The 17,734-nt window shown below is 40.8% G+C and overlaps 2 protein-coding genes across 2 annotated transcripts; both read left to right on the forward strand.

Moving 5' to 3' along the window:
- The first annotated feature begins 579 nt into the window (after window positions 1-579).
- On the forward strand, window positions 580-12,509 carry si:dkeyp-68b7.12 (uncharacterized). Its single transcript, XM_050033745.1, has 14 exons — window positions 580-667; window positions 1,233-1,616; window positions 3,329-3,431; window positions 3,543-3,687; window positions 3,880-3,962; window positions 4,489-4,596; window positions 5,497-5,615; window positions 5,717-5,891; window positions 6,185-6,282; window positions 6,464-6,535; window positions 7,012-7,746; window positions 7,852-8,039; window positions 8,156-8,748; window positions 10,231-12,509. The coding sequence occupies exons 2-14, from the start codon at window positions 1,529-1,531 to the stop codon at window positions 11,699-11,701; spliced, it is 3,978 nt and encodes a 1,325-aa protein (XP_049889702.1). The 5' UTR covers window positions 580-667; window positions 1,233-1,528; the 3' UTR covers window positions 11,702-12,509.
- A 699-nt stretch (window positions 12,510-13,208) lies between these two features.
- On the forward strand, window positions 13,209-17,206 carry LOC126383057 (zinc finger protein 41-like). Its single transcript, XM_050033433.1, has 2 exons — window positions 13,209-13,587; window positions 15,033-17,206. The coding sequence occupies exons 1-2, from the start codon at window positions 13,317-13,319 to the stop codon at window positions 16,028-16,030; spliced, it is 1,269 nt and encodes a 422-aa protein (XP_049889390.1). The 5' UTR covers window positions 13,209-13,316; the 3' UTR covers window positions 16,031-17,206.
- Window positions 17,207-17,734: the final 528 nt, after the last annotated feature.

Consider the following 17,734-nt stretch of genomic DNA (forward strand, 5'->3'; position numbering starts at 1 on the left):
TATGGTAGCACTTTATGGAAACTCTTGGTACTCTGGGCTAAGTCGGTTGGTATTCTCTGTGGTTCTCATTTGGTATTTGTTGCAGGCTTTGTGGTTGTTTGCAGTACATTCTAGTGCTTGCTGCACAGTGTGTTACTGTTTGGTAATCTGCGACCATTTGTGCTAAAATGTGATTTATTTGTGGTAGTTTTAGTTTCAGTTGTGGTGCGATGTTTGGGTCATCGGGATAGTTATGCTCTGTGGCACTTTGTAGCATGTTGAAACTAATTGTGATACATATATTTTGTGTGATGCTTTAGTTTGTAGGGATCGTATTGGCATGTGGCATTGATGCACAATAATAACTAAATCAAAGGAAATAGGCTGAAACGAGTTGAATTTGTCCAATACATACAGTTTCTGTCCATTTCTTGCTGCCAGTGTGAGAAGCTCACATGGAACTCAGTCTACACAGAGACAAACGCAGCACATAAAGGGAAATAGATGCATTGTACAGATACACAGAACTGATTTCCCTACTCAATCAGCAGAGGCGGAGAAACCGTGGGCCACATACAGAGAGAAAGCACAAGAGAAGGAGAGACACTCAGGAAGTTAACAGGGGAAGTTTAGTGGTTTCTTGCGTCATCGTTTTATGCTGCTACTTGTGTGCCGATGCAGAGTGAAGGTAGGAACACTTGCTTTTTTACTTTTTATTTCCTCACATTTCTATATGGAAATTCTTTCTTAAAAGTGGACAGATAGGAGGGATGGCGGACAGAGGAAGAGCAGTAGCAGGTGTCAGGAAGATGGAGGGGGTGGGGAGTGAGTTTGAAAGTCTGTATGAGTCTATATGCTCAGGCTTTAAGAGTGCTCGACTTCCGCTACAGTGAAAGAAGGGGGCCGCAATGGCCGTGACATGCGGGCAGGGAGGACACACTGTGACTGAACAGAGCTCAGTCCTCTGGCTTAAGATGAGAGTGGAGGTTTACATGGGTCCACCAGCACAGAGTGACATTATAGTGTGATTGGAGTGAAATATTCAGAGGCACACTTGTCTGAATAGGAGAAGTACAGAGGCAAGGGTGTGGCCTTTCATTCGAAAATAAATTGAGCGCATCAGGGGGAAGTGGAGAGCCACATATGCATGCTGAGGATTCAGTGCAATCTGTTTGATTTTTAAGGGGCGATATCTGTATGCAATGTGAAGCTTGTGTTTGCACCAAGAAACTTTTCTTACTCTACTTTTGCAGGGTGGAAGACAAACTAAAGTATGTCCTAACACTCCAGCTTTGACATATCAACTCCAGTGCAACACAGCTTACAGAGGAAACAACCTGCACCCAGCAACATGCACTGAAGCAAAGGAAACAGAAGCAGCAGCACGGTCAAATCTGTGAAATGTGCAGAGCCTCTACAAAGTCAGTGTCACGTTAACTGAGTTGGGCAACACATCCAGCAGCCACACAGACAGTCAGTCGGTCTGACGGTCACAACCAGAGCAGCTCGGGCAGGTCTGAATGTGAGGTGATACAGCAGAGAGGAAGAGATGCGGAGGGTTCGGAGAAAAGGAGGGAACAAAGAGAAGGTGTTTGGATGTGATCTGCTGGAGCACCTAACTGCCTCCTCTCACGAGGGTAAGTGATCAGACTTTCCTGTTACCATTTCCTCCATGACAGGCATATTACAACACAAACTAAAGTGAAATAGCAATACACGTGAATGTCAAATCACCAGAAACACAGTGTTGCCTAACCATGGACGTCTGAATAACCATACAGTGTTTATATTAAAATGTATATGAATATAGATCGCTGTCCTCATCAATCTGGTAAGACAGAATTGTTTCAGTGTTTCTTTAAATATTTCAAAACCACAGGTGACATCCTCTAAATGTCAGCCTACAGTTGGTGAGAGAAATACTGAACAGGAATGATCGTCAGTAACTTTTGACAGCTTTTATTTAGTCATGCCATTTGTCATGTTTTTAAAGTGCTTAGTTTCTCTTTTTTTTCCGATGATACTTCTCAGACAGATATAAAGTCAAGAAAAGTCTTGCTCTTACTTTTTTTAAAGGACGTGTCTGCATCATGTTCACAGCATTACCACACCTCAAATACTTGAAAGAGCAACTCTTGGTTACTTTATATTGTAACACTCTTGAGTACATACTACTTTATTATTTCTTGCAGTAGTCTGCGTCTTATTCAATCTGCCATGCCATATTCCTTAAGAGTGGATTTTGCATTTTAATTTTCCTGTTATAGTAATAAGACTAAATATCTGCGGTCATGCTAGCAGCTCTGTGATGCTGAACTCTAACAGCAGTGCATTGAGCTAAATGGTAACGGCAGTATACTAACATGCTCTCAATGAAAATGATAACATTCTGATGTTAAGCAGGTTTAATGTTCACCATATTCACAATCATAGTTTGTCATTAGCAATAAACACAAAGTGCAACCGAGGCTGATGGGAATGACATTAGTTTTGTAGGTATTTGGTCATAAACCAAAATATTAGACAAAATGAAATTTTGACCCAGTGATGGCACTGGGTAAAAATTCAGAGGATCACTGAAGTTTATAGAATCTTGCTGGGAGGAACATGAATGTCTGAACCAATTTAAATAAAAAACACATATAGGAAGCTCATGATGTCACTTAAAGAAAAGCCAGAGATCACCAAATTCTGGACAACTCATCCTCTGTGAACCTTGAATGTCTGTACAAAATGTTATGGCAATTCATTAAATAGTTGTTGAGATATTTCAGGCTAAAATTGCTTTTACAAAATCATTTAATTTATAAATAGTTTAATCTATAAACTTGTAAATGTGCATCTATGAACACATATTTGTATAATTTACATTGATTTGAATATAGTACTTATACTCCATGCTTTGAATATGTTGTGATTTGATGCTAATGCATATTTGTACGATATATTTTGTACCTGACACATTTGACAATCATCAGGAGGTACATTCATACTATTTTCTGGTGTATAAAAGCACGAAATAGCACATCACTATCTCATCTCTGAAGCTCCTTTTATTTTACATATACAGGACATTTTGACAACGATCCATGTAGAATTAAAGAAGGATCAATAGCGAGATAGCAGTGAGATTGTATTTTTCGTCTTTCTGTATATGACATATGTGTCATAAACAAAACAGATGTTAGGGCTACTTGACTATATGAAACATTGATCTACAGAAATGTACAAAGAAACTACAAAAATTCCTGAATGTGTGTGTTCAAAGTTAACAAATCAAATATTTTACAAGCTGTTTTTATGTTATTATTCATCTCATTAATTTTCATCATTTCTTGTTTCCCCACAGTTCCTCAGGTGTTGCAATGCTGCAGTGAGTTTGTTGAGAAAAATGGAATCGTGGATGGCATCTACAGGTTATCTGGAGTGTCGTCCAACATACAGAAACTGAGGTAAGATGTGTGTGTGCCTTTTGTTGAACCTATATGTGTATCCTCCATGACTGTAATGAGGTGTGTTGTGTTGATATACTCTAAAATGAATCTATGTGTGCAAACAACCAGGGGTGAGTTCGAGAGTGACGGGAGTCCAGATCTGAACAAGGATGTGTACCTGCAGGACATCCACTGTGTCAGCTCTCTGTGCAAAGCTTATTTCAGGGAGCTGCCAAACCCTCTGCTCACATACCAGCTGTATGACAAGTTTGCCGTGAGTAGCTCCGACACGCAAACATTTCATAGTTTCCATCCTCATGCGTGTCTTTGCCTTTCCTTCAAAGAAAGCGTGGAATATATAAATCAGAATAAGTCTTCCCTATGTGCCATATTTCCAGCAATTAAATTGGAATAAAAGTGATAAACTGCACTGACGTGTTGATTCAAACACACATCTGTGTTGCAGGAGGCTGTGGCCATTCAACTGGAGGAGGAGAGGCTTGTAAAGATCAGAGATGTGCTGAAAGAACTACCAGCACCACATTACAGGTACAGTCATCTGTTGCCCTCCTTAAATAATCCCATGCAGTTTTCACAGCTACATAAAACCTTTTCTCTACCTTAAGGAAGCAGGTGACAGTCCGTATTTCTCTGCATTTATAGCATTCAGTGGATACCTTTACAGATTTGTTACAACATTTTTATTCATTGGATTAGTTTTGAGGGTTTTACAAAGTCCACGCTATTTTGGAAAAATGGGGACATCCACATGCGACCTGCCTGACTCTTTGTAAGTGAACTTCCTGTATAGGTAGATTTTAGGGCTTTCAGAAGCCAGGTAGAGGATAGGTTGGGCATCGTTTGGGAATTATACTGTTGCTTACACAGTAAATCTCAGAACCCCCATCTGATACAATTTTGTCCGGAGAAACCCTGTACGATATGATTTTAGTTGTTAAAGTAATTAATGAGGTCATCGACATAGAACTAAATTATTCAGTCAATTCACACTTTTTTAAGGGTTTTATTTTGCTTCTGTCTTACCGACTTTGACGCTTCACTTTCTTATCGTCAGGACTCTGGAGTTTCTGATGCGCCATCTTGTCAAAATGGCTTCGTATTCCTCAGAGACCAACATGCACTCCAGGAACTTGGCCATCGTCTGGGCCCCCAATCTGCTCAGGTTTGCTAATATCCAGTGGTGTAGTGCTGCCAGTTAAAAGTGATACACATTTTTTAAGCGCTTGAAGATCCAATCATCACTAGAGTCTATGTTATACAAGAGAGCCAATAAAAACAAATAGAATGGAAAGTTATCATATTAACATTTAAGGTGTGGTGACTGATTTGTGACATCAGCTCATGCACTGAGTAATATGCAAGAAAACATTCCACCTTAAAAGATGCTGGTAGCTGCCGGCAGTAGAATGTGAATTAAATTATTTTTTCTCAGTCTATACCTTAACGATGAAAAGGCAGCAAAACATCCTTTCATTTATAGTTATCGTTGACTACATTTGCCACTGAAACAGTACATGATTTAACTGTACACATGTGCCTGAGTCATAGGTGTGCTCTGGTGCTTAAACAAATAGTACTACACCCCTGGTAATATCATGATATATAATAATATATGTATGCATTGTCTCTGTCTGGTGTAGTGCACACTGACTCACAATCTGCCCTGACTCTGCAGTTTGTGTTTTAGAGGGACATGAGGCAGTGTTAATTTGTGTTCTGTGTGTAATGTGTTAACCATTAAATTGTAAATTATAGTTTGATAACATGTCTTACTACTAGAGCAGTTTTATTTGATGATATCATAAATCATTGGATGTTTCCTTTCCTCATTTCCTTCACTCTCTTCACTTGTCCCAGCATTCATTAATTTCTTATACTAATCTGTCCATTTATTTATTCACTCATGTTTGTTTGCTTCTCTTCCAACATAGATTTAATTTCCTCCATTTTCAATCAATCAATCAATCAATCAATCAATCAATCAATCAATCAATCAATCAATCAATCAATCAATCAATCAACCAACCAACCAATCAATCAATCAATCAATCTGTATGTTAAGGTCAAAGGATATTGAGGCGTCTGGGTTTAACGGTACAGCAGCCTTCATGGAGGTCAGGGTCCAGTCCATCGTGGTGGAGTTCATCCTCACACACGTCCCTCAGCTGTTTCCTGACCCAGGTAACACACCTCATAGTCTGATCATAAGACTGAATTTCCATTTTGTTTCACACACTTATGTGTTTCGCACTGTATCACTGACTCACTTCTGCTGTTTTAAGGTGTATCTAGTGAGAGGAGGAAGTCTCTCCCCTCCCCGTCAGCAATGCCCAGTCAGGACGAAGGATTTTTCAGGTCGGCTCCTTCTCAGTCTATCCCCCACTTTGGCAACATCAGCCCAGGAGATGGTCCTCTAGCCATAAGACCTTACCATGCTATCATCGAAGGCACTGACAAGTGAGTAGACTCAATTACCTGTTATTGCTGATTTGGTTGATAGTAAAATTTTCATACAAAGGTCAAAGGTCAGTGATTATAAACTGGTGATTAATCAGGATGCCAGGAAAATAATCAGATTTATAAAAGTGACATTTACCATGCAGGCATTTAGAGAACCTTTTCTCATGTTAGGTCTGACGCAAGTGTACAGTGTGGTGTAATGATGCTTACAGTGTTTGCTCAATAATGACATCACATCATTGAATCTTAGTAAACAAGTTCTTGAGACTTCTTCTCTGTGACTTATTCAGGAGGAAAGGATCTCTTAAAGGCAGGAAGTGGATGTCCATCTTCAACATCGGGGGGCGATTCCCTGACCCACGGCGGAGGCACAAACACACATCCAAAGGTACAAAACTTACTTGCTCCCAACCTGGATGACTTAATTATTTGCATTTTTTACTCTGTCTTTATTGTTAAACTATGTATTACAATGATATATTACAACCGTAAACTCTCTGTGTACTTAGGTTCTTTATCATCGCACACTTTTATATACTTTTTCTTAAATGTTTGGTTCTTTGTTTCAGAGAAAGAGAGACCTGCGTTGAGACCAGCAAGAAGCATGGACTCCCTCAGCACCCCTCCCTATCCAAATGAAGGTGCTGCACTTGTCACACTTTAATTCATTTTAGTTTGTGTTGTTCAGATAATTGGAAAATTACATCTGAAATACTCAAAAAGCCTTGTTCTTACACAAACCCTGTTACCCTGAATCATCAGTAGGGATTATTTTACAGTACTCACACACTATTTATTTTTGATATAAAGTGGTTCCTGGGAAAAATGTTGGCAGTGAAGCCTTTTTTCCAAGCAAAATCTTGCAATACTTAGAGTGACACAAATAAGAGTTTATCTGGTGAAAAACTGCACATAAAACTGAACATTTTTCATGACTCAATAACACTAAGTATTTGTGTGTAATGACCCTTTAAAGCAAATTTGTCTGCCTAAAGATGCCTGACACAGTTTTTTTGTTAAGATACAGATGAACAGTCAGACATAAGATCATATTTAACTATTTAAAAAGGGGTCACACCTAGCCTGCCTCAGGTCTCATCTGTCTGTTGTATTCCAGGTACCAGACGCACTGCTCAGCGCCCTCCTTCCACCAACATGTCTCCCCTCGTCACCCCCTCCCCACAGCCTGGCTCTGAGGCCACGACCGGTGCAATAGGTGGCAGTGAATACGCTGTAACCTACCGCAGGGGAACAGGGTTAGTAAGCGGTGGTGCAGGGACTCAGGGCACTTACACTTCTCTTGACCCTGAAGGTTTAGGAGTTACAGGCAACGAGACTCTACAGTCTAGATCCCCAGGACTCTCCACTAAAGTAGGACGAAGAGCAGCCATGCACATAACGGGGCCCACCATGGTTACTGTGCCCCTGCACATCACCTCTAACCTGGCATTAGGGGTGCTGCAAGGGGGTGGGGGTGACAGAGTCATCCACCGCAGCAGGGATAAGGATGTAGGGGACAGGGTGGAGGGTAAGGAGGTGGAGAGGAAGGAGAGCAGAGAAATGGAAAGGAACGTGGAAGAAAGCAGGAAGGTTGAGAAAGAGGAGAAGAATCACAGTGGGAAAGTGACAGATGGGGAAGGAGTCATGGAGGCAGAAGCGAATACAGTGACAGGTGGTGATGGTGAGGAAGAGAAGGAGAAGGAGGAGGAGGCAAGAGAAGAATGTAGACGGAAGCCAGAGGAGGTGGTGGGGGGTCAAGTTGTGTTCAGAGAGCAACGAGCCAAAAGCCAGACCTCCAACACTGAGGAAGATAACGCTGTCGATGATGACAAGGATTTTGATGACTACATGGGTAACTTTATATTTTTCATAACCATATGAGTTTTTTTGTGTTCACACCACATGGATATAAGTAATTTAAGCTCACCTGTAATCTTGCTTTGTGCTTTATTATTAGAAATGAAAGGGGTGGAGTCAGCTGACTGTCAGCCAAAGGAGACTCAGCCTGCTCATGATGTCCTCAACTCGACTGAGGTGGAAGGGGACAACCAGGAGCTGTCCGGCTACGTTCAAGATAACTTTGAATTCCTGGACCAAATGGACTGCAGCGTCCTGGACCACATGGACTGCAGTGTCTCCTACCAGGTGTGTGTTGTTGTAGGTGGAAAATATATCTTAACACATTTTCTTTGGGGTAAAGATAAATAGAAAGTTTTCTCTTTTGAATTCCTTTCCACTTCCTGTGTCTTTGTAACTCTTAGGTAAACGAGTTCTCCGTTGAACCTCCTGGTCACTCAGATGATGAGTATGAAGTTATGGCACAAGCTTCCCATCATCCTGCTGAGCCACCTCTGCATCCAAGCCCTGAAACACGAACCCGAAGCCAGACAGAGTTAAATCCACACAGGCCGCTCAGTATTGACCGACACACTAAATCCCTCAGCTTGCCTTACATGACCTCACCTGTCCACGGATTGGAGGAGTCCTGCTCTGAAGATGAGGCTGTAGTGGACGACAGTGATGATGATGATTATAATAGTGAGGAAGATGAGATGTTTTATAAAAGCCTTCCCGCTGATGTCTTTTTAAGAGATTTGACCTTTGAACCAGACACTGAGAAACTGGACAGTTGCACTCTCGGTGGAGTTTCTGTACATCAGGCGCAGAGCTCTGAGGACAGAGAACACCAGACACTGAACCTTGAAAATTCTGCAAGTAAAGAATTGACTGCTGGTGATCAGGAACAGGGGGAAGTGAAAGAAAAAGAAGATAAAGATGGACTGGAAGAAAATGAGGTAAAGGAGGAAGAGGAAGATGAGCAGGGAAGAGACCAACTGGAAGAAAATTGGCAAAGGTGAAACTGATTCTTATTTGAAATTTAAATATATAACACAATATGTGAAACAAACCTGTAATCTCAGTTTTCATGCAAGGGCATTTCTATGAGCCATAGGCTCCACTGATTAAGTATTTATACAGTATAAGCATACACCTTTAACCAATATCTTTATTTAAACGATGGGTCAGATGTGAAAGGTGCTTGTAGTGATGAACCCACAGATAATTACGGAGTGTTTTAGCATCTTTTGGTTCATTCATGCAGCAGGCAGCTGTTTTTATGGGAAAAGTGCTGATTAACCCACTGTGCACTACTTTCTAAGCATCAAACTGTAGACTAGCTGGTGAACATAGAAGATAATTTAGCAGGTAAAGAGCTGGATATGCTGAATGTGGAAATAGCAACTCTTTTTTAACTGTCTGTTTTTTAACTTATCTTAATATATCAAAGTTGTGTTTACGGCTTGTTGGGCTGCTCCCAAGTGGCCACAGAAAAAACGTGCTTAACAGTGCTAATAGTGGCAACCATGCTGACAGAGCTAACAGTGTTAACCAGGGGAAAAACTGGAAGGTGTGTGCCACACTTTCGCTATGCGCTGTGTCAGCGGTACCCGTTACCGCCATATAAGCGCATTGCAGAGCGGCAGCGATTAGCTAGCTAGTGGGATACACACCATAGACTGTATACAACGATGGACGACACATCTCCACATGCCCCCCACTGTACAGAAATGAAGGGGGTACAGTTGCTGCCATCTTGCACTGGTGACGTCATTTATAGCCAGAGTCAGCACAGTAGCAATCTCCGTGGTGTCGAGTTCCCACCAAAAAACCCGTACCACCAATCATGAGCAGCGTCACTGATCGCAAGCACACCAATTGACACACATAGCTGACGTCCAACCCCATTTTAATAGTGTCACATAACTAAATTAAACCACACTTATCAGAAAAACAAACACTTGAACACACAGCAGTGCGATGACAATTACCTGAAATGACTGTAACCATCTCTGGCTCATGTTCCATCCACTAACATGGAGGGGGTGGGCCTAATGACCTGTACTGCAGCCAGCCACCAGGGGGCAAGTGAGAAGGTTTGGCTTCACTTTTGAGGAGTTGTCATGTCGTCCATCTTTATTATACAGTCTACGATACACAAGGACTCACATTCACTAACATGTTTGCATCGCCGGAGAGGCTTACCACAACAAACCACAGAGAAGCTCAGATTGCAGCACACACAGAAGGAGTGTGACTTCATGCTTTGCTCAGGACGCCATTACCCCACTATATCTTTACATAGCAAATAGTTGTTTTCTGCTATATTAATGCTCTAAATGTAATATACCGCTCATTTAAAGAATCAAAACTGACTGTTATCCGATGTTAAATTTATTGAAAGACCACTGAAACTCAATTTCACAAACCTCAAAACCCAGTTATCCAAAACAAAATTTCTCTTTCTGAAATGTTTCTATCTGTCATCCATCTGCAGCCAAGCAACAGAGGAAGACGTGATGGAGGATAGTCAAAGTGACAAAGAACAACCTCCAGAGGCATCAGCACACTGCTGCACTGAGTTTCCACTGCCGAGCGATGATGAATCAAGCGCTGTGGCTGACATGACAGTCAAGGAGGAGGCAGACATGTTGGACAGTTATCACATTGATTACCCACCTTCTCAGGAAGGTTCTTGTGCTACACAGAAAGAAACTGAGGACATTTTTTTAGAGGAGTTCAGAGACTTTTCTGTAAGGCCAACAGAACAGCCCAGAATTTGTGATATAAAAGAAAGAGAAAGGGAAGTATACCAAGAGACAGAAGACACATGTCAAAAAATAGATCTGCAAATAATAAATAGTACTGAGAACATGTGGGAGGGAACCACTGGGGAGGGCAATGAGGCGATAGCTGAAGAAAAACACGAAGAAAAGATACAGGGAGACGAAAAAGAGCAGGATAGTCCAATTTGTGGGACAAACAGGGAGATTTGGGTTGAACTTGAGGAGGTTATATGTGAAGTGATAGAGTATGAGGAAAGTAAGCAGAAAGAGAAGGAGGGTGAAAGAGAAAGGGTTGCTGGGGATGAAGATATGATCGAAGATGTCAGAGTTGGAGAGGAGGAAGAGGAGGTTGCAAATGTTTCAGGAGAGAAAATGGTGGAAGTTGACGGAGGGAAATATGAGACAGAAGTAAGGGAAGAGGTAGTGGAGGAATCAATGAGGACGACTGAAGAAAAGCTCACAGAGCCAGAGATGCAGCAAGAGGACAAAGAGGAAAACTTACCAAATATGAATGAACCAGAAGAAGCAATTCAAGGGAAGCATGCCATCAATGATGGAGCACAGCATCATGGTAGAGAAGAAGAAAAAGAAAAAGAGAACTATGACATAGAAAGAGCTGATAAGCAACGTCAAACACCAGCAAGGGTAGATAAACAACAAAAAGAGGGCAGGTGTGGTATGAAGGAAGTGACAGAAGGCAGAAAGTGTGAGGAAAGTGACAGCAGCCAAGGAGGAGTGGGAAGGAAGTTGGTCATCTCCAAACATCCGAGGGTTTACCAAGTAAAAGCTGTCCCGGTCGTGCCTCCGAAGCCGCAGCACTGCAAAATCACCGCCCTGACCCTCAGACAGCAGCAGCAGCAAAGAGAGAAAAGAGACGGCGACAGAGCGAGAGAAAACACAAGTCCAAGAGTCCCAACTGAGGAGGACAGAGCCTGTGCAGGAGACAGCGAAGATGAGGGCAGGAGGATAAAGGAGAAGGCTACACTCAGGGGAGGGGAGAAAGGAGAGAGGGAAAGGAGGAGGGATGGAGAGGAAAGTGCCTCGAGGGACTCGAGCAGAAACAGTCCCCTCAGCATGTGTTTTGACGAGGCTGTTGCCATAGCAACCATGAGGCGAGAAAAGGAGAAAGAGTGCGAGAAGGAGAAGGACAGGCAGAGGGATTGGGGATACGAAGTACAGTGAAGTTTTTTTTTAAAATCTGTATATTGATTTAAAGTAATTTGGCTGTACAAACTATTTTTCTACATGTAGCATACAGAGCTGTATTTTTCTGTCAGTATAAATTGCAGTATTGTCTATGCAATGCTACGAAAGATGATGAGGTGGGTTTTCTACCACACACAAACTTGATGTGCAGCCAGGAAACTAGTAGGTTTTTTAAAAGTATTTTTCAGAGGAGGAATTTTCCCCTCTAGTTGAGATAGATAGCTGTGGAGAGCTGACAGGGATGAGGGGAAAGAGGATGGGGACCAACATGAAACAAAGGTCCCCACCTGGATGGACTTGAACCAGACGATGCTATTACATGGTCAGCACATTAAACCCCTAGGTCACCAGGATACCCCATCAGCAAGTCAATAACTGAACAGGTGCAATTGTGCTACCTGATATTGTGTTAAATAAAACTGAAAGAGAACAACAAAGAAGGGATTAAAGGAGAAGTGCTGCTGAGAGATGTTAAGGATGAAATATTACATGCACAACCTTGAACTTTCCATCAAATTTAAGATCCCACTCAATTTTGATCAAAAGTTAAAACATTAGCTTTAAAGCTCTTTGTGCACTAGTCGTCCAATTTTACAATTGTTTGTAGTTATATGAAGTATTTTTATGTACACAGTATATGTAAAAATAAAGGGTTGGCAAGTATATGGTTAAATGGTAGATTTAAAAGAGCAGGGATAATGAATTGAATGTATCATTTATGAAAATTATAATGTCTGCAAAACTTATTTTTGGGATTATGTGAATAAAAAGATGTTTCCAAGTCTTTCCTCTATTATTATTATTATTATTATTATTATTATTATTATTATTATTATTATTATTATATAGCTGTTAATGTGTTACTGATATTCAGGGGTGTCGTAGTAGGTAAGTAAGTAAGTAGGTAAGTAATTAGAGCCTAATTATTTTACAATTGGCTGAATAAATTAGTTGGAGGACTTAGCTTTGCATAAAAAAATAGTGGGAGCTCCCTGAGGCCCCTCTCACCCCTTAAAGGTGCAAAATGGTTTAGTTGGCCCCTGCAATAAATGCAGCTATAGGAAAAGTGAGTACTGGGGCGCACGTCTTTATTCAAGAAAGGGAAATCTAAGAACCGAGAAAGAAAAGTACATAAAGGAAAGGGAAGGAGAGCAAACTGACACTGTAATAAAAAAAAGGTGTGTAAGAGAAACATGGAACAAGAGAAGGGGCAGGGGGCCCACAGTTAGGCTACTGCATACTCACAGGGCCCAAAATTTGGTGCTCCGCCCCTGCTGATATTTAATATATCACATCGCTGACATCAGAGTTGTAATATTTGTCTGTGGGTACAGCCAAAGAGCACATAAAGTGCAGTTCTTTTTCGTTTTTAGATGTTTTCTAAAATCAGAGATAGCAATAGCGAGATTTGTAATTCGCGTTTATTAGAAGAGTTACGTCAGTTGCCCTTACATCACATCCGCTCTTTAATTTTCCCGGAAGTAAACCAAAATAAAACAGCTGGGAAGGCGCTTTGCCTCTTTACAGAACCCCAGTTGTTTGATAAAGGTCGACATTTGCTCCTACTGTGTTTTAATTTTCGCTCGACAGGATGTCTTTTCCTTCCTCTTTCGGTACGCAGGTCGCCGCCATCATGGATGTGTTAGCGAAAGCTGCGGTGGCCGAAATAACGAAGCTGGTGGAGGACGGGAGTGTGGTTCTGCGCCTGGAGATGTGTCGGAGGGACAATGAGATTCAGGAGCTCAAAAGAAGTTTGAAAATGATGGAGGTTGAACTCAGCAACGCTCAAGAAGCAGCCACGACCCGAGCTACTGAGGACAAACAGATCCAAACAGCAGCCGGGAGACAGACTTCCCGAAAAGGTGAGCAACAACCGGGGTAATCTCGCTGCGCACCAAACCTCGTTCAAAAACGCTGAAATTCTGGTTTCTCTATCTTACTAAGTTCCACTTTTGCATGGTAGAACATAACTTAAGTTTCTCAAGGATTTTTGATGGGTTCCTGTTTAATTCGGCATAAAAATACATCACTTTTTTCCACGCAGTCTGTACAGTACAAAGTACACATTTCTTCATATCAGTACATTTAGACACTCATTGTTTTTTTTTCATTTTATCTATAAATTGACAAACCCAAAGTGTTTCATTTGGGATAGTGATTTCAGAGGACTAACTTAGTTAATTAGAAATTCATCTGTAGTTTTCAGAAGAATTAATGTAATTTTCCTGCAGATATGGACACCTTCCAGTAAACACAATAGGTAAATAGCCATGGGCCTGTTCTGTCCCAATGAATAACAGGCAAGGTTCCCATGCAAATGAAGTGCAATGAAACGATCAGTCAAACCTCAAATGGTGGAAAATAACATGGAAAATCGGATGAAAATGTAGCTGAAAGCAGGGGTTCTGGGTTCAGCCCTTTTTATGGTCAGCAGAAGTAGTTTTAATGACCCTTAATTAAAGCACAAGCAGTATTAAGGGGGCTTCAGGCCTTACAAAGCCAAACTAAGTCACTTCAGCTGGTTTAATTCTGTTTAGAGGAGTAGTTAGACCAAGCACATACTTACTTTGTCATTACAATGTATGGAGTGTAAAACTGTTTTAATATCAACAAAAAGTCTCTACAGCAAATTCATTGGGGATTTTATTGAGCAAAAGTTAATAATTTATTTGGCGCAGTGAATGCAAGCTTATGAGAACAGGGTAAAAAGATAAAGCAGTTGAAGGTGCTATCACGATGCTGTGCAATTTTTTTGCCCTGTTTCAGCTACAGTTGACCCAGGTTGTATAATGTGTTTATGTTGTTACTGTCACAACTTGGCCGTAGAGTGTCAGAATAAAGTTGTTACTAGACTAATATGAACCCGGAGATATGAAGTTATTACAACCTTGACAAGTTGATAGTTGGACCTCAAATTTAACTAAATGGCATCTTTGTTTTTTTTGGTGTGAATATTTGAACGGTGCTATGAAGTCATATTACTGTGTGTTGTTATATTTATGGAAAATAAAGAGGAATTAACTGATGTAATTACATAGGTTGTACTTCCTATGAACATGTGCTTGAGGCAGTGCCAAATAATGAGGCAGACATGGTGTGTTTGTGTTATAATTTATTTATTTGCTTTTATAGGTGCAGCAGCATTTCCACCTCAGCCAATCATAAAAAGATTTCTGTGATATTTTGATGTTTTTTTCCTCTCAATTTGTTTTTCTGTCAAAGCATTTTTATATGCAAATCGAAAGCCTGACCTGAATTTTTGCAGCCAAATTAATCTTTACCTGCATTTTATTTCTGTCAATTGCAGATGAAAAAGAAGATCAGGAAATGTGTGCTGTGTATCAGGAGCCAAAGTCTGGCCAATCACTGTGTGAGCCTGGACACGGAACAGAGGAGAGCCATGACACGAAGCCCGCAGTGAAACACGAGCCGTTAGATGGACTTGCCACCCCAGAAACGACAGACAACACTGTAACAGCAGACGTTTGCTTTGAGGCGGGAGAGAGAGATGACCTTATCTGGCCTCCTCCTGCTTGCAGCATGTTTGAGAAAAGCTCTGTTGCAATGCAGCAGCACATACAGATTTTCCCGCCTCACGCTGAGCAATATGCTGCTCATAGAAATACAGAAAGTTCCTATAGCTCGTCATCATCCGCTGCAGAGAAAATCGCAGATGATTCCTTAAGTGTGCCGATAAAAGTAGAGGTAGAGGTTCAACCAATGTGCATGGGAAGTACCACTTCAGAGTCTGTTCATAATGAACAGTTTAGACACGCTTCACACCCTCCAGTCAGTCAGGAGCAGGGCTTGCAGTCTGCTTTACAGCAGGCCGGGCCCTCACTAGCCCCACCTCATGCACAGAGGTCCACAGCAGATACGTCAGGATCAAACACAGACTATCACATCCTCAATAGAAACAACCTGAGAGCAAAAAGGCAAATGAATGTTTGGAGACCGAATCAGAAACTGTTCATCTGCCTGGTTTGCAACAGGGGCTTCCCTCGCATGTCTCAGCTAGAAGAGCACAAGGCCTCCCACCAGCCCTTTAAACCTTTCAGGTGCCTCGAGTGTGGAAAATCTTTTACCCAGAAGACGCGGTTGAAGACGCACCAAAGTGTGCACACAGGGGAGAGGCCGTTTAGTTGCAAAATCTGCGGCAAGATGTTTTCGAGGCAGGACAACTGCCTGAGACACGAGCGGTTCCACAGTGGGCTGAAGCCCTACAGCTGTGGACAGTGTGGTAAAAGCTTCACTGTGCTGGGTAACCTCAAAATACATCAAGAGATTCACCTGCAAGGAAGATAGCGCTCAGGGACAGAGGCTCTAAAGTTGCGAGAATTTGCACGGTGTACTTTGGCAGTTGTAATGCAGTGAATGCAGCCAGAAAATGTGGACCTTGTATTCCAGGTGACAAGGCAGGGTTGCTGGCAAACTCTGTGCAAAAAATGTTAACATTAATGGTGTTATATTTATGAATTTTTATAACCAGTGTACTGAAATGCAGACTCATTTTATCGCCCAACCTTACCCCAAACTCACACTGTTTGTAGCTTGGCTATCTGCCATTACATGACCGATCCAAATTAAATCCACTGTCTTTGTCAGTGTCATAAAATGTAGTGCCTCTGCTGCCAGTTAAATGAATTCAGTCACTGCGGGCTGCCAGCTCAGTTTTTCCTCTGGGCTCTGGTAGCTTACATAATTATTTTTCCAATTAGTTCCACAGAGTTTCAGAAAAAGAGAGAACAGGTATCAGGCCAGTACTCGGTGTCTGCAGATGTCCTCAGGAGAGAAAAGGTTGGAGCTGTGCATCCCTAGTTTTTCCAGTTTCAGCATTATCGCACTGTACTGAGAGGTATTTCAGTGCCTTGGACATGTCACGGTATCCTCTCCTTGATTGGTACTTTTTTTAATGTTCCTTGGTCTTCATAATGTGGGACATCTCCAGATATGGACATTGCATTTAACCTAAAATTACATGTCACACTTTGATTACACACAAATCATGTTAATTCAACTTAATATGTGGCCTCTAAAAACAGCAGGACGATTGATGATTTAAATGTGTCACAGTAAAAGGAATGTTGATGTTTGCCTATGCAGTAATTTATTATCAGTAGAGATTTGTTTTATATTATATTAAAGTTTGTTCGTACTCTCTTTTTTTCTCAATTTTGTCTCAAAATGTCTTTGTTTATATAAAAATATATATAATTTTTAAAAACATATACAAACAAAATACTTAGAATTTTAAATAATTCTATTAATATATAAGTATGCCTGCTTATTTTTTCTCCAAACGTATAAATGTGTCTATTTATTTTATATTGTTTATTTTATTTATTTACTTATTTCCTCATCTTTGTTTTAATTATGAACTTGTTATGAGTTAGTGAGTATAGCTGAATCAAATAATATTTTGTTGTGAGAAAAAGGGACTTAAAAAGGTCTTAAAAATGATAATAAAATAAGGTAATGGTTGTCAGACTACATTCACTGTGTCTCAGTGTGTGGGGACTTTTAATACACGGTGTCTGAAACAGGCCAGTTCACAATACTGTTTGTAAAGGGTGGCTCAAACTCAAATTTCCTTAAGTAAACTGTAAAACCAATTGGCCTTACAGTGCTACTTTTGCATTTTGTTTGCTAAAATAAGTTGTGCTTTTACTGAAAAGTAAAAGATAAATAATTAGAAGAGAAACAGAAACAATACAAGAGCAATTAAACTTAATTTACCCTCTCAAGCAAAGTGACAAAGTGTCATGTAACTGTAGGTGTTCAAACTGTTTATATTCTGAGCACTTTGGGATGAAGGCCTAAAAGTTGAACTTGACGGGTCGTTGTTGACCTTTGAAACAGCAGCTGACAACATCTCTATTTACTCACTGAACTTCAAACTTAACTCAGCTTTTGAAAATTGACTTTAAATCTTGAAGAAAGCTAAAGTATACAAATTCCTTAAGTTAAATATAAAGAAATCTATGCACTGCATGATGGCAGTTTTTTCCT

The sequence above is a fragment of the Epinephelus moara genome, chromosome 21 (assembly GCF_006386435.1).
Source record: "Epinephelus moara isolate mb chromosome 21, YSFRI_EMoa_1.0, whole genome shotgun sequence".
In the NCBI taxonomy this organism is placed as follows: Eukaryota; Metazoa; Chordata; class Actinopteri; order Perciformes; family Serranidae; genus Epinephelus; species Epinephelus moara.

Excerpts from the sequence above, each read along its gene's own strand:
- si:dkeyp-68b7.12 (XM_050033745.1), top strand. The coding sequence starts at position 1,529 with ATGCGGAGGGTTCGGAGAAAAGGAGGGAACAAAGAGAAGGTGTTTGGA. Across the intron at positions 1,617-3,328 it reads AACTGCCTCCTCTCACGAGG|TTCCTCAGGTGTTGCAATGC; the intron begins GTAAGTGATCAG and ends GTTTCCCCACAG. Across the intron at positions 6,536-7,011 it reads CCCTCCCTATCCAAATGAAG|GTACCAGACGCACTGCTCAG; the intron begins GTGCTGCACTTG and ends GTTGTATTCCAG.
- LOC126383057 (XM_050033433.1), top strand. The coding sequence starts at position 13,317 with ATGTCTTTTCCTTCCTCTTTCGGTACGCAGGTCGCCGCCATCATGGAT. Across the intron at positions 13,588-15,032 it reads GAGACAGACTTCCCGAAAAG|ATGAAAAAGAAGATCAGGAA; the intron begins GTGAGCAACAAC and ends TGTCAATTGCAG.